This window comes from Aedes aegypti, chromosome 2 (genome assembly GCF_002204515.2).
Source record: "Aedes aegypti strain LVP_AGWG chromosome 2, AaegL5.0 Primary Assembly, whole genome shotgun sequence".
NCBI lineage: Eukaryota > Metazoa > Arthropoda > Insecta > Diptera > Culicidae > Aedes > Aedes aegypti.
The window spans coordinates 194,849,316-194,876,418 of NC_035108.1; the positions used below are offsets into that span (position 1 = coordinate 194,849,316).

The following is a 27,103-nucleotide window of genomic DNA, read 5'->3' on the forward strand; positions in this document are numbered from 1 at the left end:
GATACGCGGCTTTGTACCGTTGGATTAAATTGACTTGATCAGCGGCAACGTGGACCTTGTTGCAGATAGTGGGGTGTCCCACAGCTTGAACAGCTCAATCAAGTCCAGTCCGAACAGGTTGATGCATTTGTTGGTCACGTAGAAAGTTGCGGTTTTGGTGACTCCTCAGAGCTTGATTGGGTATCGTAGCGTTATCCGACGCAGTCCGGGTAGTCCTTGTTGTGGGAGTCAGCGATGGCGAGTCCAGATTCTTTCCTTGATTGCCGAAACGTTCCATCATTTCCATCTGCCAGGCGTTTTCTCTGTTTCGAATTCTTGAAATTTTCTAATCGCCAAAATGTAATTCTTCTAATTGTTCTTCATTCTAAAATGGTTGGGTACAAACTGAATATTTTTCACAGTTGTTCATGCCTTATAAAATAGCCGGCTGCTAAGGTATACAACCGGTAGCTAGGGTCGCGGCTGATGGTAACCATCGGCTGCTTTGTTAGTGGCTAAGAGTAGATTACTGTCTGTTTCATTTACAACAAAACGCGCCGCCAACTTTCGAACAGACTGAAAAAAATCATCGCCAGCAAACCAATCAAATGAGGTGCTTTGCTTTTGTGTTGGCAAGGCTGGGGAAACGTCAAATTCACAGCGGTTGCTTGGCTGGCGACGATTTTGGCGACGGTTTCACCGGCGACGATTTTGGCGACGGTTTCACCGGCGACGATTACAAATTGTCGCGTCCGATAGGGTGCAAAATTTACAATATAAAAAAAGAGATTTGCGTTAAACGTAAACAATATTTCATAAATTTAACATCGAACCCAATTGAATTAAGATATTCCAACTCGTCAGCTTCCGTATATTCTACAACATAGATTTATCACATTCGATTGTATGTATAAACAGTACACCGAAACATTTACTTCGCCTAGTTTCCGCCACTTTTGATGAACTCATTTGTACAACATTTGTTCACATCATATAACCATTACAATTTTCTGTGTTTTTTATTGTTTCACGACGATGAACATCAACTTGCTTTTGAGATCGGTTTTACACAGCTCTAGCTGCAAAAAGTTGCTTTCGAGAAGTTTCGTTGGTCTGAATTAAAATCTGGACGATGTAGTGGTCGCGCTACAACACCGTGTTTGCTACATGTTATTTTTCCAAAGTTGATGGGCTAAACTATACTAGATACTGTTTTCAATTTGACTTCGAGTTGGTGGTTTTAATTTAGATTTAAATTAGAAAGACGATGTGGTTTTGTAACGTTTGGTTATATGTAGTTTGAAGCAAATGTGAAGGTTTTTTTTCAAGCATTCGGCATAGATTCTTAGGAATACATGTAGAAGTAAAACAAGTATAATATATCCGAAATATTGAAAACATATAGGGAGTCGATGCCGGTTATGGACCCTTTGCGTATTATGGATCCCCTACAAAAAAAACATAAAATTAACACTCAAAGCAACCTTATTCCTAAGAAAATCCACCGGGGGAACTTCGATTACATTGTTAGTCAGCAGTTTCAGGCAAAATATTTGGTTTGAGGCGCATAAATGCAGACATTTGAACAGTTTTGTAAATGAAACCACATAAGAGGGTCCATAATACGCATTTCCAGGTGGGTCCATAATACGCACGTCGGCAGCGAGCCGGATTAAATAAATGGGAATCAAATGGAGGGTCCATAATAGGAAACGTTTGTAAACATTCCTATTATTGACCCCGGGAGAGTCCATAATAGGCATTCGGACAACAGTTTTTCAAATGCATATTTCGCTGGAAAAATCGAATGATTTTGTATGTTTCATAGGCATACTATGAAGTAAAGACATTGAATTTGTTGCTAGACTCCACAAAACGTATATGCGTCTGAGATATCATTGCGGAAAAGCGTCGAGAATGAATTTCAGCTACTAAAGAATCCATTACTAGCATTGAAACCCTACAAAAAGGTCTGTGCAAAAAGCTTTAAATAAAGGTTGCAACATCCTACATAATCTACTTTTTACCGACATCAGCAAAACGGATTGCTGAGAATCCAACAGACGAGATGTAGAAAATTTTCAATACCGAATCTCGGTACTTATTTTAACGATAAGTTGTCAATCTAAGTTTTCAACCTCGATCTAGGTAAATTTTAATAGGTAAAAGTTTTATCAAGATCTCGGCAATTTGTTTACCGTCTGTCAATATTATGGATCCGACAGAAATAAGGACAAACATTTATTTTTAATATATTTTTTCTCAATCTCCAAGCATCGCGACTAATATTAGAATAGTGCGCTGTGTTCATAAACATCGAAAAAATGCAGCGCCACACATGTCATTATGACAGTTATGTCGGAAACGAGCCACACGTCGCGTGTCCCACACACGCGTTCCGATTTAGTGGGCGCGCGACAATACTCTAAAGCAATATTGGGAACCATTTTGAATTGTTACACAGTGGTCTAGGAAGTAGGCTTACTTGAAGAATGGAGAATTGCAGATCAATACTGTAGAATAATGTAATGCGTTTGAATAAAATACTCTCATTTATTTATTGTTTTCAAAAAAAAAAAAAAAAAAACATAAGACGGTTTATATATGTGTAACTATGGGGTATGCTCTTCTACAGTGCAGACTTTTGAATGTCGGGAACTGAGAAGTTCAATCCAAACCTATTTAGCCTACCACATCGACTTCCGAAATCAATCCATTCAACAGCCTCCAACTCTTAGTTAAATTGTGGTGGATATTACGTTACCTATAGGTCCCTAACTGCCAGTGCTCAGAAACTTGTTTCAAATTTCAGTTTATGTCGTCTATATCTTCGCTACTGAATCACTCAGCAGCCCCTTTCGACGGTAGTTCGTTCCGTAAATTAATCGAAACTATTTCTCGTTCTCGATCAATTTAGCTACATTTCCGATCATAACTCGTGGCACTCACGCTTTCCCCAGTGTCCGTGGCTGTTTCCGGCCCGTTGAGGGCTGGTGTACATGTTGTAGCCCGGGATGATATGAACCCGGACATCAGCCGTAGGTCGGCTGCCGTCGACCCGTTGCCTCCGCGAAACAGCCACCGTAGTCTTGCAGCAGCAGTAGTTGAACAAACTCACGTACGCACTGCGGAAGTGACGGTTCGTCAAGCAGTAGATCACATTGTGGAAGCAGGACTTGGACAGACCGATCCAGGCCGTGTTGTAGAAGACCCGGTTCGACACACTTCTGGTGGTTCCGTACGCCAGAATCACGCAGAACGGCAGCCAAAACAGGACGAAGATTAGGAAGCTGTAGAAGTTGGTCCGGACTAACGAGAGATCCCACGTGTAGGCCAGATTTGGCTTGAAGTTCGGCAAGTTCATGTTGCGCTTCACGTCGACTATGATCCGTATGTGGGTCAGGAACGCGAGTAGCAGCGGGAGCAACACCATCAGTCCTATCCAACCGGCTTCCGGTGGAACCATGTGCTTCGACTTCCGGTCACAGTAGTCAAAGTCGATGTCGTACATGAACTGCATGCCGGAGAACAAACCGGCCACGATCCAAACTGTTAGCAGGATCACGGTAACGCTCGTTCTGCTGAACCAGCTGCGCTCATTCTGAGTCGTACACAGTCTTAGATAGTTTTCGACGGCCATTATCTGGAAGAATGGAAAGAGAAAGATAAGATCGATTGGAAGCACGCACCTTGTCAGCACATCGAATGCACATTCAGTTACTTTCATATGCTTCATCATTCGGTGGGTTTGGTTATGGAAATACTGAGGCATTTGATCGAATGAAGTACTTTGTCGAGAGGATATTTGAATGAATGGACGAAACCCTGGGTTGTTGCTCGGAGTACATTTAAGATCGCCAGCGGGTTACATGGCTCACTATAGCAGTACGCCAGAAAGAACTTGAAACTTTTGAGAACCAGAAGTACAAGTCCAAAGCTCTGATAAAGGCTATAACCGTGTCATTATGTGAATAACAAGCAGTAGATGTTGTATCGTGTCCGATGCAAATCCACCAAAAGCAGCAGCAGTTTATTGTTGGATAGCAAGTACATCACACACCCTGCAGCGGAGATGTCTGAAGGTGAACATACTGTAAGATAAAGGTAAGCGAGTGAAATAGTAGATACACCCAGACAAGGAATAAAAGAGAGCTGCTGACATAGTAGCGATATCAGTCAGTAGCCTGCGGTTGGAATGGGCTTTTTGTTTGAATAGCCGTTATTTTTCAACAGGTTATGGGCCCAGGAATGCCTGAAGGAAGCTGAGACAAATCCGATGAGGACATAAAAAAATACATGGACGAGAAGGCAGAACCTCATCGAGGGAGTAGAACCTGGACGGGAGATGGCTGAAGAGGAACCACGAGTCGGAGGCCAAGATGCTGTGACGAGGTTGGAAGAGCAGGTGTGGAGCTGGCTGATTGGAGGACCAAATCAGAAGAGCTGAAGAAACTCGAAAGTCAAAAGGAGCTTGGAGGCGGATGGTGCAGCTGACCAGGAGAAGCTCGAGGCTAGGAGGAGTTTGGCAGCGAGGAGGAGGCGCTCGGTGCCAGAAGACAGAAAGCGGCAGATGTTTGGTTCGGAGGTTGTGTGATGAGGAGGAGTATTGGCAATCAGGTACATCCTGCAGCGGAGTTGTTTGGAAGTAAACATATTGTAAGATAGAGGTAAGAGAATGAAATTGTAAATACAACCCAGACATGGAATAAAACATAGGTGCTGACATGTTAGGAGACGAAAAAGTGTTGTACTCGCCCTACAGCAAAATCACAGAGATCGCTTATGAGCTGAAAAAAGGCTTCATTTCCAACTCTACGCACGAAATGTGGGCTTGTTCGGCCGTAAAACTGGACGAGGCAACAAAAGTCCGGTTACTATTAAGGAAATTGATTCCAGTAGCTCATGACCGGTTAATCCGCTCTATTTTGCCAACATATTATGTCAAATGAGTTAACAAGTCCCATTGTATGGCAGACAAAAGTTCGACTGACACTGACAGAAGAAGCCAGTTTTCCGACTCAAGCGTCCAATTGCTTATATTCAGGAAAGTACAAAGAAGACGAATTTCTGTTGGAGTGTAGATACATCACACATCTGCAGTGGATATGTTTGGAAGAAAACTTGTATGGTACTGCGCAACGAGCTAATGCTACTGCAAATATTTGCCCAGGCTTGAACAAAAGAAAGGTGCGGACCTGGTACCAAATACCATTCAGAAGCCTGCGCTGACAAGGAAGCCTTCTTGTGCTGTATAGTTTCAACGGTTGATGTACTCAAGTACGTCCTGGAGGAGATGCAGAGACCGATTTAATGAGAGATCGTTAGGTAGCAGAGCCTGGACGAGAAGATAAGACCTAGACAACGCTAACGGGATAGTGTCATGTACGACGATGTGTTGAGATTAAGATTCCCGGCGGGTGTGGTCATCGTTGGCTTTGCCGACGATATTACGCTGGAGGTCTACGGTGAATCGATCGAAGAAGTGGAATTGACTGCAGCCCACTCGATCGCAATTGTGGAGGAGTGGATGAGCTCCAGGAAACTGGAATTGGCTCACCACAAAACTGAGGCGGTTGTTGTCAACAACCGAAAGTCGGTGCAACAAGCGGTGGTCAGTGTAGGCGACTGCACGATCACTTCGATGCGCTCCGTCAAACACTTGGCACTGGTGACACTGGTGATGATCGACGATAAGCTTATCTTCGGTAGCCACATTGATTATGCCTGCAAGAGAGCCTCCACAGCTATTGTGGCACTGTCCCGGATGATGTCCAATAGCTCTGAGGTGTACGCCAGTAAGCGTAAGCTTCTGGCCAGTGTCGCCTCGTCCATACTGAGGTATGGTGGCCCAGCTTGGGGCACGGCTTTAAGTACCAATAGCTACCGTAGTAAGCTAGAAAGTACTTATAGGCTAATATGCCTGAGGGTTGCGAGCGCGTACCGTACCTTGTCACACGATGCACTCTGCGTCATCACTGGTATGGTGCCTATTGGTATCCTCATCATGGAGGACATAGAGTGTTTCACTAGGGCGATTCAAAATTTAAAAATGTTTGAAAATCCAATCTCCCATATGTTCCTTACCATCCTTACAGTTCTACCAAAGGAGGGTGGACCCACAGGTTGATTCCGAGGGTAGATATCTGGGTCAATAGGCGCCATGGGGAGCTAACATTCCACCTGACACAGGTCCTTTCGGGCTGTCCTGGTCCTGGTTGCTTTAGACAGTATTTACACCGTTTCGGTCATGCGGGTTCTCCCGAATGTCCAGTTTGTGCAGGTTTAGAGGAAACGGTGGAACATGTTTTTTTTTCGTGTGCCCGCGTTTCTGTACAATGGGTGACCGCATGTTTGCTACATGCGGTGGGGACACGACTCCGGACAATCTGGTTCGGAGGATGTGTTAAGAAGTGCTTGGCTGGAATGTCGTTTCATCGGCTATCACCCATATCGTCTTGGAGCTATAAAGGAGGTGGCGAGTGGACTCGAGGAGTGGTTGATGCAGACGCTAAGCAACAGGTGGTCCAAGGACTCGCAGTCGGATACGTAGGTCATACCGGTGCCCTACGGTCGAAATCGGCCCTTACAGCGATTAAGTGGCCGCGGAGAGAACATCCTGGTAGCGCCGGTCCTGCTGTGGTGGCGCCGATCTACTGGGTTGGATACGAGCCTTTGGTTATTCGGGGCAGGTGGAGGCCCCTTCGTCAGCAATCCCAGCTGGTGCTAGCTGATAGGGCCTGAGCCTTCAGTAGGTCAAATTGCGGAGCCCGCAGTATCAGTTCTTGAAACCTGCGGTGCAGCTAAGCGCGGGCGTTGTGGTTGACCCTGCCCGCCTTCAGCGGGCAATGAGAGGTAAGGACCACCCGGGAAGTTTGCAAAGCGCCAGCATGCTACCTTGGTGGACCCCCCTAAGCGTGTCATCGATGTTCGTTGCTGCATGGCTACGCAGCTAACCTTGAGGTTGCGATGTGCAATAGTCCCTCTCCGAAGCAATGCCTTCTTGGTGGTCCCGGAGAGACGAAGGGTTTGGCGGCAATGGGAATGGTTTTGTGGGTCGGGGATGTAGTCCTGTCTGCTGCTTTGCATGTAGTAAACGGTCCCCAACCCCACACTCCTGGACCTTCAGGGTCCGGGGTCTGTTGAGCAGATTATCCCCCCATTGCTAAGAAAGAAAAAAAAAAGCATCCTACTGGAAGCGTTGGCTACGCTCAACTGAAGTCTGCGGAAGAACAACCTTACTACGTATATTCCGCAAAGACAATCGAGAATCCATCAATAACGAACCCTTATGTAGCCCGTTGCTCTGAAATGGATAGTTAGCGAAGAATTCTTATAGAGGCCATCAGGCGTTCCACTATATCATTGGACAGTGCCGTATAGTATGGAGGAATGGAGAACGAAAGTGGAAGACGAAGGATTTTGACAATGACCTCTTCGTCGAGATAATAAGTGACGCTCCAAACAGGTCAGGCGAATTACCAGAAGCGATAGCGAGAGCGTGTGACGCAACTATAAGACCTGCGTTATGGATTTACACACTGGAAGGGTCTATTATAAGACGTAAAATTGTAAGGCTGCCCGTGGTCCCGTTTGAGCTGCTCAATCGATCCATCCAGTATTTTGAAAGACATACAACGCTAGATAGTAAGAAATCAAGTAATCAAATTGCAGATGAAGTGCAAACTCGTTTGTGTCGATAGATTCCAAGGCATTGCTGGCGAAATCGATCTCATTGATACATTGAACGCAGGCCAGCCGAAGAAACCTTCGTCCTCCTGAAAATAGAGACAGCGATGATAGGCCTGAATTCTCCTAAAACGAAGTACGTGATGTCAAGTAGAGATGGTACTGAATTAGAGTTGGAAATTGTAGAAGCATTTGTTCACATTGGACTACTTGTAATATGTAACAATATCGATTACCGTGAAGTGAAAAGGCCTGTGACTGGTTTGTAATATTTGGATTGATCTTTATGACGCTTAAACCTCCTCAAGATAGATCGACCATATCGATCAAACTGATCAGACGAATCTCAATGTCCACTCGACGGTTGATTTCGTTCAAATGCCTTCTGAAACATATCACAGAGACTGGGTTCGCTTTATACTAACATTTTACATTTGTACACTTCGTATGATGGAAATCGTCTTACCTTTCTTGGGGAATTTGGAGATTCAAGTCTACATTCATGCCATTACAGAGCTACGGAGCTATCAATTGAAGCACACAAATAAACATCTAATTTCACTCTACATAATACATACTACAGTGCTACATCAAATCTACTAGCCGGAAAACTCAAGCATCTAACTACATCGATCGGTTTTCTAAGTCCACACGCACACACGTTATGCATTTGATGAGCTTTCCCCGGTTGAATCCCGGTAATACTTACTGCTAGGGTTAAAATGCTAACCAAAAACGAGCAAGCAGCTAGAAACCACTGAAATTTGCATACTTCCGTGTCCGAATTGTCGATTCCAGCCAGGAGCACAATGGTGGACGCTGGCATCACTACGCTAGTGATTAGTAAATCTGCGAGCGCTATGTTCACTATGAATGCGTTACCTGCAGAATAATACATTGGGATTTATAGAAGTGTGTGTGAAGAGATAGAGAGAAAAATGGGTGGGCAAGGAAAGAGGCGCGCGCACAAAACCAGAACAATTGATGGGGTTTCTAATGCGTTGGATGATGAACATAAGGCCTAATAAAAAGGAGAAAATGGTTGTGATCTGTATTTTAGTATTGGGGTAATTTGTATATTGTTGAACGGCTAAAAACCATGCCTAGCGAGAATTTTAACCGCTCAACAATTGGCGAATTAACCTATATCTAGAGCGACGCATCAGTTGCGTCAGGGCCTTATCCAACATTGAACGGCCCGTGTGCTTACGAATGTGTAATGGTAAAAGATGTATTTAGAAATGGAATAAAAGGATGCAAGCTGAAAATCCAGGCTTTTTATTTCAGGCCCATCCTTTACTTCGTACTTTGTAGTTGTATCTTTCACTAGTTTCTATCCTTCACTCTTAAGGCGAAGTGGGCCGTCATCATGTTCAGAACCACGATGCAACGCTGAATAGATCAAGGAATCTTCCCGGATGTATGGAGGCGACAGAAATTGGTGCTACTACCAAAGGCGGGGAAATCACCAGGTGACCCGTCGGCGTATAGACCTATCTGTCTACTAGATACGACGGGCAAGTTATTGGAAGGCTTGATCCTCAACAGGCTAGTACCGTACACGGAAGGTGCGGATGGCATGTCCGACAACCAGTTTGGATTCAGGAAAGGTAAATCTATTCTGAACCATAGAGTCCAAGCGATCTCTTAGGCATCTTGGGGTAATGATCGATGACAAGCTCAGCTTCACTAGCCACGTTGAATATGCCAATAAAAGGGCATCAACGGCTATAGCGGCGCTATCGAGGATGATGTCTAACAGCTCTGCTGTTATTGCCTGCAAACACAAGCTCCTGGCAAGCGTGGCGTTATCCATACTAAGGTATGGCCATACTACGGAGGCCATACTATGGAGGACCAATCTGGTCAAAAGCGCTTAGAACGAGCAGAAACCTAAGGCGGTTGGACAGCATGTACAGGATAATGTGATTAAGTGTAGCAAGTGCATACCGAACGGTATCTAAAGAGGCCGTGTGCATCATAGCCGGGATGACGTCCATCATTATGGAAGATGTTCAATGCTTCAACCAAAGAGGTACCAAAGGAGTCCGCGACACGTGTAAAGAGGATACGCTCAAAAGTTAGCAGCAGGAATGAAATGTGTCAGATTGGTATGAAAGAAACCATGGGGAAGTGAACTTCCACCTGGCGCAATTTCTCTCAGGACATGGTTGCTATAGACAGTACCAGCATAGGTTCGGGCACTCCGAATCTCCTGCGTGCCCCAATTGTGCTGGTGTGGAGGAAACAGCGGAGCATGTCGTGTTCGATTGCCCTAGTTTCATTGTTGTGAGAGGTCGCATGCTCGCTACATGAGCCCGACCAACCAGTCTTCATAATTCTTTATAGATCTTTAACCAACGATGGCGATCGCTAACGGTTCAAAACGAATCTATATCGATCGCCATCGAAAATCACTGACTGGTTGACCGGGAGCCTCTGTACGTGCCATAAATTCTTTTATTCTTTTGACTTTTACTGTGCACCGTGTGTTGGTGCTGTCTCGCTCTCTCTTACGGGCAACTTGAAAACAGGGCGCACAATAAAAGTCAAACGTTTTATACCATACATAGGCTCATGAGGAGGGGACACGTCCCCCGACAATATAATAAAGAGAATGTGTGCGGATTCCGAGTGTTGGAATGTAGTAACTACGGCTGTCACTCACATTATGTTAGAATTACAGTGCCTATGGCGCGCCGACCAAGAGTTGGCTGCAGATGATTAGCTCTGCCGAGGCTGATCACTTGTAACATTATTTAAGTCGGCTATTAGAAGCAGAATGCCCCTCCGCGAAGAAATACCGTAAGGTGGTTCTGGGAAGATACGGGTCTGAAGTCAAGGGTAACCCAGGTAACAATTTGAAGCTGCTCAAACGCTTTTATAGCTAATTCAATTCAGCCTTTGTTTGAAAAAAAGCTGTTTATAGCCTGTATTCACTGTTGTGCAGCTGTTAAACATCTAATTCTGTCGATTTTATTCAGCCTTAAGCTTAATTGAAGCTATTTAGAAGGCTGAATAAAGGTCTAGCATGCGCTTATTTAGGCTTCTTTCAATAACCATAATTCTATTTTTAGAACAGATGGCAACCTTCGAAAGCTTAACAATCGCTTATTCATCCATTATTCAAAAATTAACCAAAAAAAATTAAAAAGTATTCACAGGTTTATAGTATTGGGTTTTATCAACGCAACTAACAATTTCAAACACATAGTGTAGAAAAGTGCTGAAATTTAAAGATGAAGATTAGTAAATATGTGCCATTGAGATTTGAACTGGGATTCGCTGATTTATAACCACTTACCTTGACATCTGCTCCACATGAGACTGTGTGAACATCATCAACAGCAAGGGACTAACATATTGTTTTGTCTGAATAAGGGCTATTTTAAAGGCTGCATTGAGGCTGAAGAAGTGATTACAGCGCTATGCAAAAACACTTGAGTTAGCTGTCAAAGTGTGTTGTGATTTTTGTTTCAAAATAGAATCCTCGGTAATTTTGAATTTCTGCTATTCAATTGTTGTCAACGCAAGTTGGTAATGATTTCGATTTCGTACAGTTAATTAAAAATGTTACGAAGAAATCTGCGTCATCGAGTGTAGTGTTCTATCTTGTTATTACACAAGGTAATCGATGCCGGATTCAGGATTTTTTTTTCAAAAAATGGTAGGCCCGTGTGCGTTTACAGCATGTTTGCTTCGGGATGTGAAAAATTTGTTGTTCGATGAAACAGTTTTATAATAATTAATTTAGTGTTCGACCCAATGTAGGTATATATTCCGCTATGTATATTTTTATCAACATACAGGTGAACAATTTTTCGACAATGGCTGTTGATTTGATCAAAGCTTTAAATAACCTTTAATCAATATCATTCAGGTTGGCTGAACAAAAGTTGAAACTGTAGATGAAAAATAGTTTTTTTCAACTCAATATTCAGCTTTGAGTATACTGCTGAATAAGTGTGTTTAATAAGCTTTTCTTTAAACTATTGTTCAGCTGTCACGGTGTCCAGTCTCGTACACCATTGATCAGCCAATATTCAGCAAATACTCTTGCTGTTCAGCTTTCATTGTTACTTGGGAATGTCTTATGGTCTATACACCACGTGAGCAACAAGAATTGCTCAAGTACAGTGAGCCCACGCACTGTACTTGAACAATTCTTGCTGAATTGCTCAAGTGGTTTTAGCTGGGCTGGGTCGTCGTTGGTGCGACATCCCCGCACTCCCTTAGTTACCTTCTCAGGCGTCTGACAACCAGAAGTTGCATAAAAGTAAGTTGAATCAATCCGTAGCAGCTGTCCAATCAACATTATCACAAGTTAAAATGCTTAACAGCACAGGTTAGTTCGCTAGAAAAATTATACACTCGCATTGTATGCTATTATTCATCACATAATATTACGGTTGTTAAGAAAATTTTTCGGTTGGCGGTAGCCGCAGAGTTCTACCGCAGCTGTCAAAGTTCTACCGCAGGCTTCGAAATCATTCCATCATTGAAGCAAACAATTTAATCGTAGTATGAGCCTATGCATGCTATAAAACGTTTGACTTTTACTGTGCGCCCTGTATTCAAAATGCCCGTGAGAGAGAGCGAGACAGCACCAACACACGGCGCACAGTAAAAGTCATGAGAACGAAAGAATTTATGGCACGTACAGAGGCTCATGCTTGAAAGAGAAAACGCTATGAAAAATAACAACAAACAACGATCATCAAGACGGTATGCAAGGTATCATTGAAGCCTACAGTTTCTGCAGCAAGGTGATGGTTTTTTGAATTGAGTCAAGTGATCAATTTATTAAATCGAACGTGTCGATTTCCTACCGTGTAAGGCTTTTATAGGCAGGTTAGTTGATTCATTAATGTGGGATGACTGAACTAGTTTAAGTCCAAGGTTCAAGAACCCATTATTCAATCATCAGCATGAATGGATCCTAGATAATGTATGACAAAACAAATTTAAGGTGAAAAATACTGGTTCTTGGTTGCAATCGATCAATTAATTTGAATGGAAAGAAAATAAATCTAGTTTCTACTCTAGAAGGAAAAAAGTGTGATGGGGAAGATTTTGAAGTAGAAAAAAGACAAAAGGCGTACTAATCACTCTCCTAGGATTGAAAACTGTCCTTAAGAACAAAATCGTAAAACTCACGCAGCAAACTTCACTATTATATCCGGATAATGAATAAAGAAGAAAACTTCATCGTCTATCGCCCAAGACTAAAAAGGATGCTTACCTGCCTTCTTGAGGTGGTCCTCAATCATGACCGAGGAAATCATAAACACGTTACCGATACTGCCGATAACGGACAGACTGGCCAGCAGCAGAAGCCGTGCCAAGCGAGGCCACTCAGTCGAAAGGGTAACCGGGGATACGTCCTCCCCGTGCTGCTTGGTGCCACCGGAAGTGCCCCCGTGCTTGGACATCAGGGCTAATGGAGTTATCGCCGTTAGCAAATTGGTGCCGTTTTCACTGAAATCGGCATCGTAATTGGTGGCACTTGTTGCGGCCGTCGGTATCGGAAGACCCTCTCCGCCTCCTTTGTCTGTTTCTCCGAAAAGCCCTCTTGCTTCTCCTCCTACTTCTGCTTCCCCAGCAACGACCATGCTTAAAATAGAGACTGTCGCCGCCATCAGGATGCCGGTAAGCGTTGTCGAGCACATGGTTGCCGTTTTAGTTTTCATCATTTCCCGTCTGTTCCGTTGTTGCGTTGTTTCCGTTTGGTCGTTTTTGTTTTCTGCTCGGTGTGTGATCAAATTATGTCCGGCTTGTCAATAAAAGCTCCCTCTCGTGTGATGTCGTATTCAGTGTGATATGGACTAGCCTACTGCAAGGTGACTAGCCTACTGCCACGATGAGGATGTTGCGTCGGAGATGTTTGCAAGAAACAGACGTTTAGGGAAATGGACCGTTGATAATTTTTCGTGTCTGAGGCCACTCTATCGGCTGTTGTTTCTTTCCAGAACCGAGTCAAGGACCTGTGGGTTTAGAAGGAAAGAGACGTTTATTTAATTACATACATGAAATTGCTAAATCTGATTAGGATCTATATTCAGAGAGTCTTTAACTGTGGACCAAGGGCGCGAAGCTTGATTAACCTTAAGAAACAGTTACAAATTGAAAGCTCCCACAAATCCATTTTAGTCGATTTTCGTTCTTTTTGCTTTATATGAAAGATATGAATTTTTAGAGTGAAACCCTGGACATTTTTATGTAAGTACGGCCTTTATGAATACAAGGGTACCGGAAACCTATTGCAGAAGGAACTGGTACATATTATATCCAGAAGTTTAAACGCATATGCTATGTATGGACATATGGTACCGTAATCCGGGGGAAAATTGATATCTGTTTTACAACTTTTTGTTACGAGGGGGACGGACCTGATTTAGTGGTTACAACACACGCCCCTAACGCCGAGAACCTGGGATCGAATTCCATCCCCGAAATAGTTCCTTAAGAGTTATAGTGAAGCCTTCCCGAGTCCCGAGATGAACTTAAAAATCTCGTTAATAAAGTTTAAAAAAAACTTTTTGTTACACCATGTCAAAAAGATTTTTTTATCTATGATAGGGTGATGTGCTAGTATCCATCATATTAAGCATTGATCAGTGAGAACTGCAATTTTCCCAGTATTTCAGTGAATGATGCTGATACAAACCGATGTCAAACAATTCTTTTTCAAAACGGCTTTAGCATTGTACAATAAGATTTTGATAAATCTTGATCTCTTTTTGGAAATAATGCAAAGACTAAACTTGTAACCAACTCAGTTATTGGGTCACCAAGTGGCTCGGTAGCTTAGTTGGTAAAGCGCTCGTCTAGCATACAAGAGTCCTGGGTTCAAATCCCAGCCGAGCACGTGGATTTTTTTCATAATTTCACCCATAATTTGTCCATCTTTACCACGCGTAATGAGTTAATTAATTTAATAGCCATGCTGATTGGATTACCGAACAGCTCAATATAAGCGTCAATTTTAACAATATCTGATTAGACTATGCTTCAAGTTGAAAATGTGTTTTAGGCTTATTTTGAGGTTTAAAAAATCATAACTCTATACTCATAAATCAAAATCATTTTCTATTGCCACCTATTAAAAGCTAATTCTATTCTAGTAAAGTTTGTTGAACACGCCAATAAGATTAAATTAAGTTTAAACATTGTTTGATCGAGATTTGTTCTGCACGGTAACCAGGAATCACGGTTTTCTGAATATATACAGTCAGTGACATAAGTTAGTAACCAAATGCTGTTTTTCCATACAAAATTCCCAAGTTTGGGGTGCTGTATCTCAGCTTCTGGTAGTCCGAATTGGCTGAAATTTGGATGACGAACTACAAATAACTTGAAATTTTGCCTGTAAGGGAATCATTACATTGCAGTCATTTTACATAGAATTTCAGAGGGTTGTTCAAAGACAAAAGTAAGTAACCGAGAGACTTTTTAATTTAATTCAAAAACAGTTAGTCGTGGAAAGTTGGTGTGTTCTGCAAACTTGTGTGACTTCTGAAATTGAACAACTTTGTGGAACAGACCAACCACCCACAATTTACCGTTTCAGAATTAAATTACAAAGTCTCTCGGTTACTTACTTTTGTCTTTGAACAACCCTCTGAAACTCTATGTAAAATGACTGCAATATAATAATTCTCTTACAGGCAACATTTCAAGTTATTTGTAGTTCGTCATCCAAATTTCAGCTAATTCGGACTATCAGAAGCTGAGATACAGCACCCCAAACTTGGGCGTTTTGTATGGAAAACAGCATTTGGTTACTAACTTATGTCACGACCAGCAGAGTTACAGAGTACAGAGTTTAGTACGTTAATGTGACAAATATTAAGCTTACCATCGACAAGAGCAGAGTTAATTACGGCTCGAGGTATTGAGAGATTATTCAAGGCATTGTGAACGTCAGTATGAAGATTATCCATAATCGAATTTAATGACCACCACATTTGAAGTGTGAGACGGTGTATTTGTAGTGATAACAGTAAAAGAGAACATAAACTTAAAGCTAATCATAGTTCGAATATCGTTTGCACATTAATTACAGCCAAATGAAATTAGCTACGGTGATTGCTATTTAATTATAAAAAGAAAAAACGCCCACCACTGATATAGTATAACAATTTTCATATTAATTTAGTTGTTGGATATTGTGTATAGCATCAAGTTCCCCAGAGCCACTAAATTTAACGTAAACTACACCATCTCGCGTAGTGACACTCTGTATACGCCCTAGCTTCTTCTGCTTGATTGCCTCAGTACGAATTGACCTAGCCTTGCTAGTAAGGTTCTCGTTGATGAAAATTCTATTATCGTTCTCGAAACCAATGCAATGTTACGCAGACTGAGGTTACGTTTACCAAGATACTTTCGATAGAACTCGTTTCTAGTGAGACGATGGGCAAACTGACAAAGAATTTGGGGAGTCGCACCACGGGCAATAGGTTGTCGAGCTAAGCGTTTAAGTTCAACAAAAGGAGAGCTATCCTCAGAATAGCCAATGCTTTGAGAAATTGTTAGAAAGATACTAGCCAGATTTTCATTATTTTGAAACGGAATCCCAGAAATGATCAACTCGTCATTTTTCTCCATACGATGTACTGCCTCCGTGGTATGGTCCAAATCTAGCCGTACTCCACTTAAGGTCTCTTCAAGCTTGTCGACCCTGCTAGAACACTCCTCTCTCACTTTCCCTAGTTGGCCCTCAACATCAGTAATGCGTTCAGCAAGTTCGGTTTTACTGCTCTCAATTTTTTCATAGGTCCTCTCAAACATTCCTTGCATTCTCGTCCATAAATCGTCCAGACTCGCGATGGTTGCAAATTCAGGTACGGCACGTTGTGCTGGTAACTCATTGTTGGTGGATGATGCAGACGACGTTGAACCCGAGCGAGTGAGTGGTTTGTTGGTCTTGACGTTTAGAGACATGGTGTCGATTCCGAAGGGTAATTATAACAATTAATCACAAGCAAATCTTTATGATGAAAACTACTTATGCCGAAATTTCACAGTTTAATGAATATTTTGAATAACGGCCACCGGACACAGATTTATCACTAATTCAACTTTGGAAAATCACCAGCAGCGGATATTTTCAGGTAGCAATTAAGCGAAGAAAAAGATAATTTGGCTGCGATCACAAAACCGATTACTCGTCGCTGTACATCCCTTCAGAAAGATCTTGCATCAACCGTTTGTACATAGAAACTGTGTTTATTTTATCTGAAATTGATTTAATTTAATTGGTTCATCTATGCAACCGTTACAGCACGTTACACACATAAATTGAAGCCGTCAGAAATTTTTCAAATGTAAACAAAAACTTTTTTCAAATTTCTCAACTAAAACCGTAGAATGTCTAGAGTTTTCCATTGTCAATCGATTGATTAGACTATGGACGAGCATATTATACAACCAGTGTCGTGGGCTTTGTCACCAAACGATAAAAAAATGCCGGGGGTCCAAAATATATAATTTGAGGGTCCAAAATGTATTGGTGTGTCCAAAATAATGAAAAACAGTGCTTCACAATTCAATTATTTTCGACGTTTTATGGATCCTACATGACCGTATGGGCATTTTTATCTCGTAGAGGAAGTTTTTCTCTACATTTTGGCATGTTCTTTGACTTGGTCACGCTGTGCATTTAATTAATTGGGACAAAAAACTAAAAGCACTTCCTTAGGAGGTCCAAAATAGGACCGTTACCCTACATGTTGCTTTAGAAAATAAATTACAAAAAATGCCCACAGATCGAACAACCCATCCCAACCTGATGATAGTTAAATCGTGCATGGCACATGTACCGTCGAATGAATGAATTGAACAAGTAGGGTAACCAATATATTTTGGGCCCCTATATATGTTGGACCCTCTGGGCCATTTTCCTGAAAATTTCCCAGATTAAATCGAAAGACCAACTTAATTTGCATGCCATTTGGAAAGATAGGACTATTCCGCACTTGCATCAACCGTTTGTACGTAGAAAATGTGTTTATTTTACCTGAAATTTATTTAATTTAATCGGTTCATCCATGCAACCGCTACAACACGTTACACACAAAAAATGAAACCGCCAGAAATTTTTCAAACGAAACAAAAACTTTTTTCAAATTTCTGAACTAAAGGCGTAGATTTTCTTCGACTTTCGATTGTCAATCGATTGATTAGACTATGGGCAAGCATATTATACAACCAGTGTTATGGACTTTGTCGCCAAACGATAAAAAATGCCGGGGGTCCAAAATACATACTTTGAGGGTCCAAAATGTATTGGTGTGTCCAAAATAATGAAAAACAGTGCTTGATAATTCAATTTTTTTCGACGTTTTTTTGGATCCTACATGTCCGTTTGGGTATTTTTATCTCGAAGAAGAAGTTTTCCTCCACATTTTGGCATATTCTTTGACATAGTTACGCTGTGCAATTAATTAATTAGGACCAAAAGGTAAAATCACTTCATTAGGGGGTCCAAAATACGACCGTTACCCTAAGCATTGCTTTTTCTTTCCGAGTGATGATTGTTTTGATCGTATTTCACGGACTATGGGGCTCTGCACAAAAATCATTCTCTCTCTTTCACTCCCTCTTGAAATTAGTAAACACCTTTATATCTAATCTAAGAAAAGGCCAGTAAACGTCAAACTCCTATGCAAAATCAAAACACTGCAGAGCCCCATTCAGAACGATTTGAAAACAATCATTATCATTGACTAAGACAAGGCAGTGCTAACGTGCTCATTTTTTACATTCCTTGAAGCTCACATGGTGTCCATTCAAAATCAATTTTCCAATTTCCGGATTTTTCCCGGATGCTTGAACAATTAAAAAATAAATTAATGGGTCAAAAGGTTCCTGCGTTATGATAGTTTCTTATTTTGATAAAAAAATGGTTAAATTCAGTGAACTTTAACTACATTATTTGGTCAATATTTTTTGACTCGAGTGTAGTACATGACACTGCACAGTGGTCCAGGAATCAGTTTTACGCGGAAAGGTGCATTTTGAACTTTACAATGAAACATTAGACAAAAACGATCTTCTACAAAGTTGTTTGTATTAGTTAAGCCCTTTGTTTGGTTTTATTGAAAATTAGGGTGGCCCACATTTTCATAGAAATTGTGTAACTAACTTTCTTATTTGTAGAAATTATATTATACATGCTTCAGCAAAGTTATAGACCATTCAATTTCAAGCAACTTTGCCAAAAAAAAATTTGTGTACCTTTTAAATTGACCGATTTAGAGCATTTTACCTGCAGTGACATAGGGTGGTCCGATAAAAACTGGTTTTCTGGCTCTAGAGTTTTCAATTCAAATTTCTCATCAAAGTAGTCTATGAAACAACACTTTTAGAGCTTTAAAAATGCGTAATTTGGTGAGTGAAGAAACTCGCTATCTCCTTCCGTTTAGGAGTTATTGTTGTTTTTCTCTCAAAAACATGCCTACTTTGATTGTGAATATCTCTGATTGGGGCAAACATAAAAAATATCTTTTGACGGCATTCAAAAGAAAAAATAAAATTGTATATTATATCAAAAAATCACAGATGTGTTATTTTTGTAACTCTAATAAAATGCCTTGAAAAACAAAGGATTTTAAGCAGGAAAATTTTAATAACTTTTGAACTAAAATAGATATCATCAATATTTTTGCATAAAAATTTGCGTTTTGTTAAGTTCTTAAAGTCGCTCATAGACCGCTTTGACGCCTTTATTCCCCTTAGGATTCCAGTAAAGATCTCATTAAAAAATTGTCATGAATCTAAATGGAAATCTATCAAGCATCTCATGAAGAATCTTGACAGGAATCCCTATGCAACCCTTCTAGAGATGTTTCAATAATCTTATTGATGTTCTAAAATATCTTTATTATTTTTATTTATTTTTTTTTTTCAATATTTTGCCGCCAAAAATCAACAATATATTTCACAAAGAAATAGGAAAAAATGTTAGAAAAATGCAGCCAACAACTACCCAGGAAATCAACTATTATTTTTAAGGATTTTGGTAGAAAAAACACTAGAAATCGTTAACTATTTCTTTACCTAATCAACTAGTCATGAAGTACGAGCTGTCGGGCAGCCTTCTGAAAGCCTCCTGTCAAAATGTTCTAGCATCATATGGAATTGAAGCAAACCGGTGTTCTTATGTTCGAAACATATATTTTCCCAGTGTCTTCTCCAAATTCCCGGGTATTTTCCGTATTTTTCCCGGCCATTTGTAATTTCCGGGGTTTTCCCGCTTTTCCCGGATTTCTCGGATGGATGGACACCCTGAGCTCATGGTGGTGTTCTTGGCTCACCCACATCAGATTTACGAATGTGCTTCTTATTACCTATTTTTTACAATTTATGTTCGTAAGATAAAATGTATCTTTAAACGGGATTGAGTTTTAGAAATGGATAGTCATCATTATCTGGAAAATCAAAATCTAAAATTTTTGGAAACTTGCATCATAAAGTGGTGTGACTGGTGTCGATCGTTAAGTATTTCTCTAAAATCGCCCCATTAAACATTCGACAGCTCAACAGCCGACTAAATAGATGAAAAATCGGTCGATTGTTGCACTGACGCTTATGGAAGATTAACACAGCAATCAACTGACTAATCGCCAAATTAAATCGGGTGACTGACGAAATCTGGTGTTCAGTATGCTTGGATTTTACTTAAAATACCGATATATCCACCTATTTAGTAGGATTACGTCGACCCACCCTATAAAATCGGGTGATATTCGGTTGATCCCTGTGTTAATCTTCCATAAGCGTCGGTGCAACAATCGACCGATTTTTCAACCAATTAGTCGGCTGTTGAACTGTCAAATGTTTAATGGGGCGTGTTCGTCCATACAATTTTGGTGAAAAAGTGCAGAGTGGATAATTGAACTGAAGTAATTTAGCGAAATACAGTAGTTTTATTGCATTTTTGGTGTACAAGTGTACGAACCATAACAGCTTTCACAAAGTTACACTTGGAAAATGAATCTATGTTGCAGGTAAGTTGGAATATTTGCCGTAGTGGAACATTTTAAGTTTGATACGACGATGACAAATAATAGCGCTTACGACGAAGTAGAACGAAACCCTGATACGGATAACTTTGATGATGAGAGGCACACAACATACTAAACGAAATAAAATAATTTCTGTCGATATCTTTTTAAAAATAAATTACAAATTTTCATCAACTGTTTATGGTGTTTATCATTAAAAAAAAAACGCTAAACGCTTTTGTTTTGTGATTTTTTTTTCTGTAAATGCTGTATTTTAATGTATAAAATTCAATCAACGTTATTTATTAATATACTCCAAATCAGCTCCAACTGCAATGATTTCATGATTTTTCATTCCGTACAGGAGCATCACGAGGACCAACAATTAGATTTGGCCGGATTTGGTCGGAATATTCCGAAACTGGTTTTGGTAGGGTGTGGACAATGTCAAACCACCATTTAGTTCAATCATGCGACTGCTCAAAATTCATGGTTTTTACCATATGGATAGACGCTCAGATACTTCCCCAGTATTTTTTCCACAAATGTTACTTAATGCCAAAAAATAGGAAAAAAATCTAAAAAATTTCCAGAGCTTCCTTCAGTAATTTCTTCAGAATTTCTCCAATTTTCGACAATATTGATTTCTCCAGGGGTTCTTTCAAGAATTTCTCCAGTAATTCTGCTAAGTATTTCTGTGGGGTTTCCTATAGGAAAAAAAAAATCAATCGCAATCGTAGACCAGTTCCAATGGGGCTAAATCCCTTCAGGAACTTCTCCTGAGATTCCTTTCCGCGGATCCCAGAAACTCATCCGGTGATTATTTCAGGAAAAATTCTGCAGGGCTTCTTCCAGAGATATTTCAAAGTATTTCTTCAGAAATACCTCCACATAACAATTACATTTGGAAAATCTCTACATGGATTCCTCTAAGAAAATTTCTTAATAAAATCCTACAGTGATTTATATAGGGATTTCTATAAAAAATCCTCCATGGACTTCTTGAAGGATTTTTCTTGAGATTTCTCCAGAAAAAATAACTACGGATCTAGGGATTTCTCCAGAAAATATCTACAGTGTTCCTTCAAGGAAAATCTGCAGGGATTACTCCAGGTATTTCTCCAGGGATTCTTCCAGATATGCCTCCACGGATGCCTTCAGCAATTTAGTCAGGTAACCCTTCACAAAATCCTTCTGCAATTATACAACGTATTCGTTCAGAGATTCCTACAAGAATTTTTCCATAGGGTTTTCCAAAAATTGTTCCAAAGATTTCTGTAGAAATTTCTCCATTAATTTCCCGGCTTTCCCGGATTAACCTTTGGGCTGTCGCGCTGTTGTACTTTGTACAACAGTTGTGATTTATATGCTATCATTTGGCAACAAAGATATCTATCGACACCAAACCAAAATGTATTCCTCAAAAATCTTCTTAAGAACAATACTCGACAGTTTTTATTTACAGTATGACCCTTTATAATACGGTAAATCAACAAATGTACATGGAAGTCGCATAATAATGAACGCACTATGTACGGTTCGAGGAAACCACAGTTTGAAATCGTCATATCTCGAAATCCAGATAATATAGAAACTTGGGGTCTTAAGTAAAGTTGTTCTGGAGGTGAAGCGCTATCTGATGGTACCTCATTTAATTCGGAATTTAATCGCTAGGTGGCATTAGTGGGCATGGAAGTTTTACTTTTGTTTTGCAGATTTTTCAGGATCCTGACCATTTAGAAGGATGTCGTCTTCGGCAAAGTTGTTAAGTAAGTTAAGGGCTATCATTTTTCGAGGTAGTTGATTCAAATTTTTGCCACTAGGCGGCGCTAGTGAGCATGAATCTTTTGTTTGCAGATATCTCAGGAGCCTGACTACTTAGAAAGATGGTGTCTTCGGCAAAGTAGTTTGGTAGCTCAAGGGCTATCATTATTTGAGCCAAGAAATACGATATTTTGTCATCAGGCGGCGCTAGTGAGCATAAAATTTATGTTTTGCGGAAACTGCAGGATCTTGACTTTTTAGACAGGCACCTTTGGCAAAGTTGTTCAGAAGCTCAGGGACTATCATTATTTTAATAAATTTCTAACTTTAAGGAATAAACAAAGAAAGAATTTGAGCTACTGAACAACTCTGCCGAAGACACCATCTTTCTAAGTGATCAGGCTCCTAAGATATTTGCGAAACAAATGTTTTATGCTCACTAGCGCTGCCTAGTGGCAACATCTTGAATCAACTAGCTCAAACAATAATAGTCTTTGAGTTACCGAACAACATTGCCGAAGACGCCATCTTTCTAAGTGGTCAGGATCATGAGAACTGGGAAATAAAAGCTTAATGCTCACTAGCGCCGCCTAGTGGCAAAATCCCGAATTTCTTGGCTATAATAATAATAGCCCATAAGCTACTGATCAATTTTGCCGAAGACGTCATCTATCTAAGTGGTCAGGTACAAAATGTACGTAAATGTTGTACAAAATACAACGCGCGACTACTCGCGTTACAAAAATTCGCGCGACGACCGAAAGGTTAAACCAGGGATTTCACCATGAATTATCCTATGGATTGTTTTTTGAAATCCTACAGGGATTTTGCCATAAATTTCTCTAGAGGTTCCTCTAGGGATTGTTCTAGGAATTTATCTAGGGATCTCTCCACAATTTTCTTCAGAAAAAGGATTCCTGGAGGAATTGCTGGAAAGATTCTTGGAAGAATGTTTGGAATTATTTTGTATGAAATCCCTGTAGGAATTCATAAAGGAATTTCTAGAGGAAATTTTTGGAGGCTGAGAACGAAGTTCTGGAGAAATTCCTGGAGGATTACCCGAAAAAAAAATCTTGGAGTAATTTTGTAGTAATTTCTCTGCAGCAATCTGTAAAGGAATTCGTTAACTTATTTCTTGTAAACTCTCTGGAAAAATTTCAGGTGGAGTCCGTCCAGGAAACTCCTTCCTTAGCTTCCTTAGGCCTTCCTTAGTCGAGTGGTAAGAGTCCGCGGCTACAAAGCAAAGCCATGCTGAAGATGTCTGGGTTCGAAGCACCGATAAACTTTTTAGAATCAGTTTCTTCAAGAATCTTTTCGACTAGTTCTGTTATGGCTATTGAACTGCTGCACCCAGAGCGAAACCCGTATTGCATGCTGTATAATACATTATTCCTGTCGAAAAACTGCATTAAACGTGTCACCAAAAGCTTTTCAAATATTTTGTTAAATACAGATAAAGTGGATATAGGCCGATAATTATCTGCTAAACAGCGATCTCCTGATTTGAAGATTGGTATGACTTTAGCAACCTTGAGGCATTCAGGATATAAACCTGTTTCAATTATTAATTTAAAAGAATCAGCAAGTATACAAGAAACGGCTACAACATTGTTTTTGATTATTTTTGCCGGTATGCAATCTGGGCCGGAACTTTTGTTCGAATTCCAGTCGTTCATTTATAGAAGCAGGCTGTAGAAAACATGATTCCGAAATCGGATTTATGTACTGCAACGGGTTTTCAAGTGTAGATGGAATTTGTTGGGCCAATTTACAGCCAGCTGTTGAAAAATGCTCATTAAAGGCTTCGCATACAATTTTTGCATCAGAAGTGTATTGACCATTCACATTTAGTGTCAATTCGGTATTGGTTTTCGATTTTCCTAAGATAGAGTTGATATTTTTCCATAATTTTGAATGGGTGGTGTTATTCAACAAGTTCTCATAATACCTCTTTTTTGTTTGCTTTTTAGCAACATGTAATTTGCTCGATATATGTTTTAGAAGTTCGGCTAGGTGAGAATCATTTGGATATTTATGACACTTTTTCAAATAGTTGTTTTTAAGTTTGGTCAAAGACCACAATTCTAAATTCATCCAAGGACAATGCGTACCTTTAATATTAACCGTTTTGGACATTGTTCTAGCACAGTTTTCCAAGAGCGTATTATATTTAGCAATGATATTACTCAAACAAGTGTCAACATTGTCTATAACTCCAATGGTATCGATAAAAGAATTGAAATCTCTATGCAGTTTATCGTGATTAACTATGTTTTTCGACAGCACAACTCTATCTGAATGGAAACGTAAACCAAATTCTGACAATATGAGCGAATGATCACTACCTAACATCATTTAAAATAGTATATTTGAGACAATCAATGATTTTTTTAAGGTATTGCGAGGGAAAACTGAACTTTTGAAAGCTTAAATAACATTTTTAGGTAAATCCAAGAACATTTTCCAGAATTAATTTGTTAATAAAAAGTAGACATAGAAGGAATCGATGTATATCAGAAGGAATTCGCTTGGAAAGTATGAACAAGTCCTTCGATACTATTTGACTAATTTCCAAAATATTTGCAAAAGTTCTGAATTTGATTATACTAAAATTCTTTAAAGAATATCGAGAAGTTGTTTGAAAAAAATGGCTCTAAATCTGTTGGAAAAATTCTCGATTACTTTTTCAAATCGACGTAAGTAACTTTCATACGGTTTTGAGAAGAATTACAACCTGTCTAAAACTGTTTTAAATGAATCACCTTTTTAACATTTTTCGCCGTGTACATCGCTCAAATTTTGCATACAATCAGATCGCGTTCAAAATCTAGGTAGTTTCTATTATTTTCAACAAACATAATTATAACAAAATGATAAGCCGTTACATACAGTTACTTTACGATTTTTTTCCTTGAAAGTTAAGCTTTATTATCGACAAAAATTCCCGCTATATTTTATCTGAGATCTCTTTAGTAATTTAGTATAATTTTCAATCATATTTTCGTGCAATATACGACTTGTAGTTAATGTATGGATTTCTTTAGTGACTTCTCATAAGGGAAACCATCATCACCGGACACCTCGAGCAAAAAAAAAAATGAGAAATTAGAATGCAGCGAATATGCTGTTTTATGCTGAAACAGCATTATTCGGATTACATATATGGCAATATGCCAATTCGGTAAACTGAGTAAACCGTACATTACAACGGGTACCATCAACAGCGGAATTTACCGTACCGAGTGCCTCCAGAAGCGTCTGTTGCCCTTCTTACGGTCTCACGGAGGCGAGACATTGTTTTGGTCGGATCTGGCATTATGCCATTACGCGCGATCGTCGTTGGATTGGTACAGAGACAATAACGTTTTTTTTGTACCAACATTCACCAGAAATTCGTCTGCTGGAAAGATTTTGGGCTATTATGAAGGTCAAAGTTCGAAAATCGCCCAAGGTGTTTAAAAACGAGCTGGAATTGAGGAAAGCATGGATGAAAGTGATCAAAAAGGTTAGCTCCACCATTGCACACAATGTAATGAGGGGTATTAATGGTAAGGTGCAGGCTTTCAGCGAAGGAAAGGATACTGAATATAGTAGTTATGCTGAAATATAATCGATATGTATTAGTTCATTCCCTGAATGTTTCAAGAAAATCCGATTTAAAATAAATTTTTGGCGAACACTTTTGTCTGGTGCATTTTTTTTTCGAGTACAGGCCTTATTCCAGCCAAAGGAATTATAATGTTCTGAATGCTATGTACACACCAAAAATGTGATAGACACCAATAGACTGAATAAGGACTGTTCATTTTATAAAGCGGACACCTGGAGCATGCTGTATCTTTTTAATTTATCAATGAAATTTCAATCGGTTTTCTGCACATCGTTCGACTAGTATTGTACAACTAGCTTACCCGACGTGGCTAGCCACGTTCCAACGAAATTTTCAAGCGAAAAGTTTCGTATGATCTTTCAAAACGCATGATTCTGATGACCTCAAAATCGCCTAAATTTATGCTTAGGCAATACTCCATCGATCACGTGGTCTAAATACCTGAAATAATTATATCCTTATATGCTGTTGTAGTGTTTTTTACGTTGGGAAATATTTCAAAAATTCCAGAAGATTCTATGAATTAGAGAGTAGAATCGTATCAAAAAACCTAGCATATCTTCCCAAATAGCTGGTGTAGTGTAGTATGATTCATTGTCATGTTTCAGTTCGACTCAGAGAAATACCGAGTCATGGAACACGAATGTTTTAAGGGATGCATCCGTGAGTCGATATCGAGTCATTGAGCATCGATTCTTGAAGGATTCACTGTAAATTAATAAAACTCGAATATTTGGAGCACATTCATCTCATTCATGATTATCTTGATTTTACATATGTGAACCTGAGATGGAACTGGAGAAACCCGTTTCACATTTTCAACTCACACCCGATTCAAGCTCGACCGAAATGCATTTTGCTTGAAGTTCATTTGTTCACGTTTTGATCACCAATAAAATTCCAAAACAGACGACAATGATGAAATGTTCGAGAATATTCTACGAATTGGAATGAACAAAGTTCCAGAAAACTCCAGAATATTCTGTCAAAGAGCTATTGTAGTACTCCACAATTTGCAATTGTAATGTTCTAATATTAGAATGGACCGTTGTAG

At 39.9% G+C, this 27,103-nt stretch overlaps 1 protein-coding gene across 2 annotated transcripts in view; it reads right to left on the reverse strand.

The window, feature by feature from the left end:
• Positions 1-2,336: 2,336 nt before the first annotated feature.
• The window catches only part of LOC110676286 (melatonin receptor type 1A-like), a 207,934-nt gene continuing 183,167 nt past the window's right edge, over positions 2,337-27,103 (reverse strand). For both annotated transcript variants that reach the window (XM_021843585.1, XM_021843584.1), the window contains 3 exons: positions 12,908-13,649; positions 8,375-8,547; positions 2,337-3,622 (listed from right to left, as the gene is read on the reverse strand). In XM_021843585.1, the coding sequence (XP_021699277.1) occupies positions 2,909-3,622; positions 8,375-8,547; positions 12,908-13,358 (1,338 nt within the window). In that variant the 5' untranslated portion in view covers positions 13,359-13,649 and the 3' untranslated portion in view covers positions 2,337-2,908. The remainder of the gene's footprint in view (positions 3,623-8,374; positions 8,548-12,907; positions 13,650-27,103) is intronic.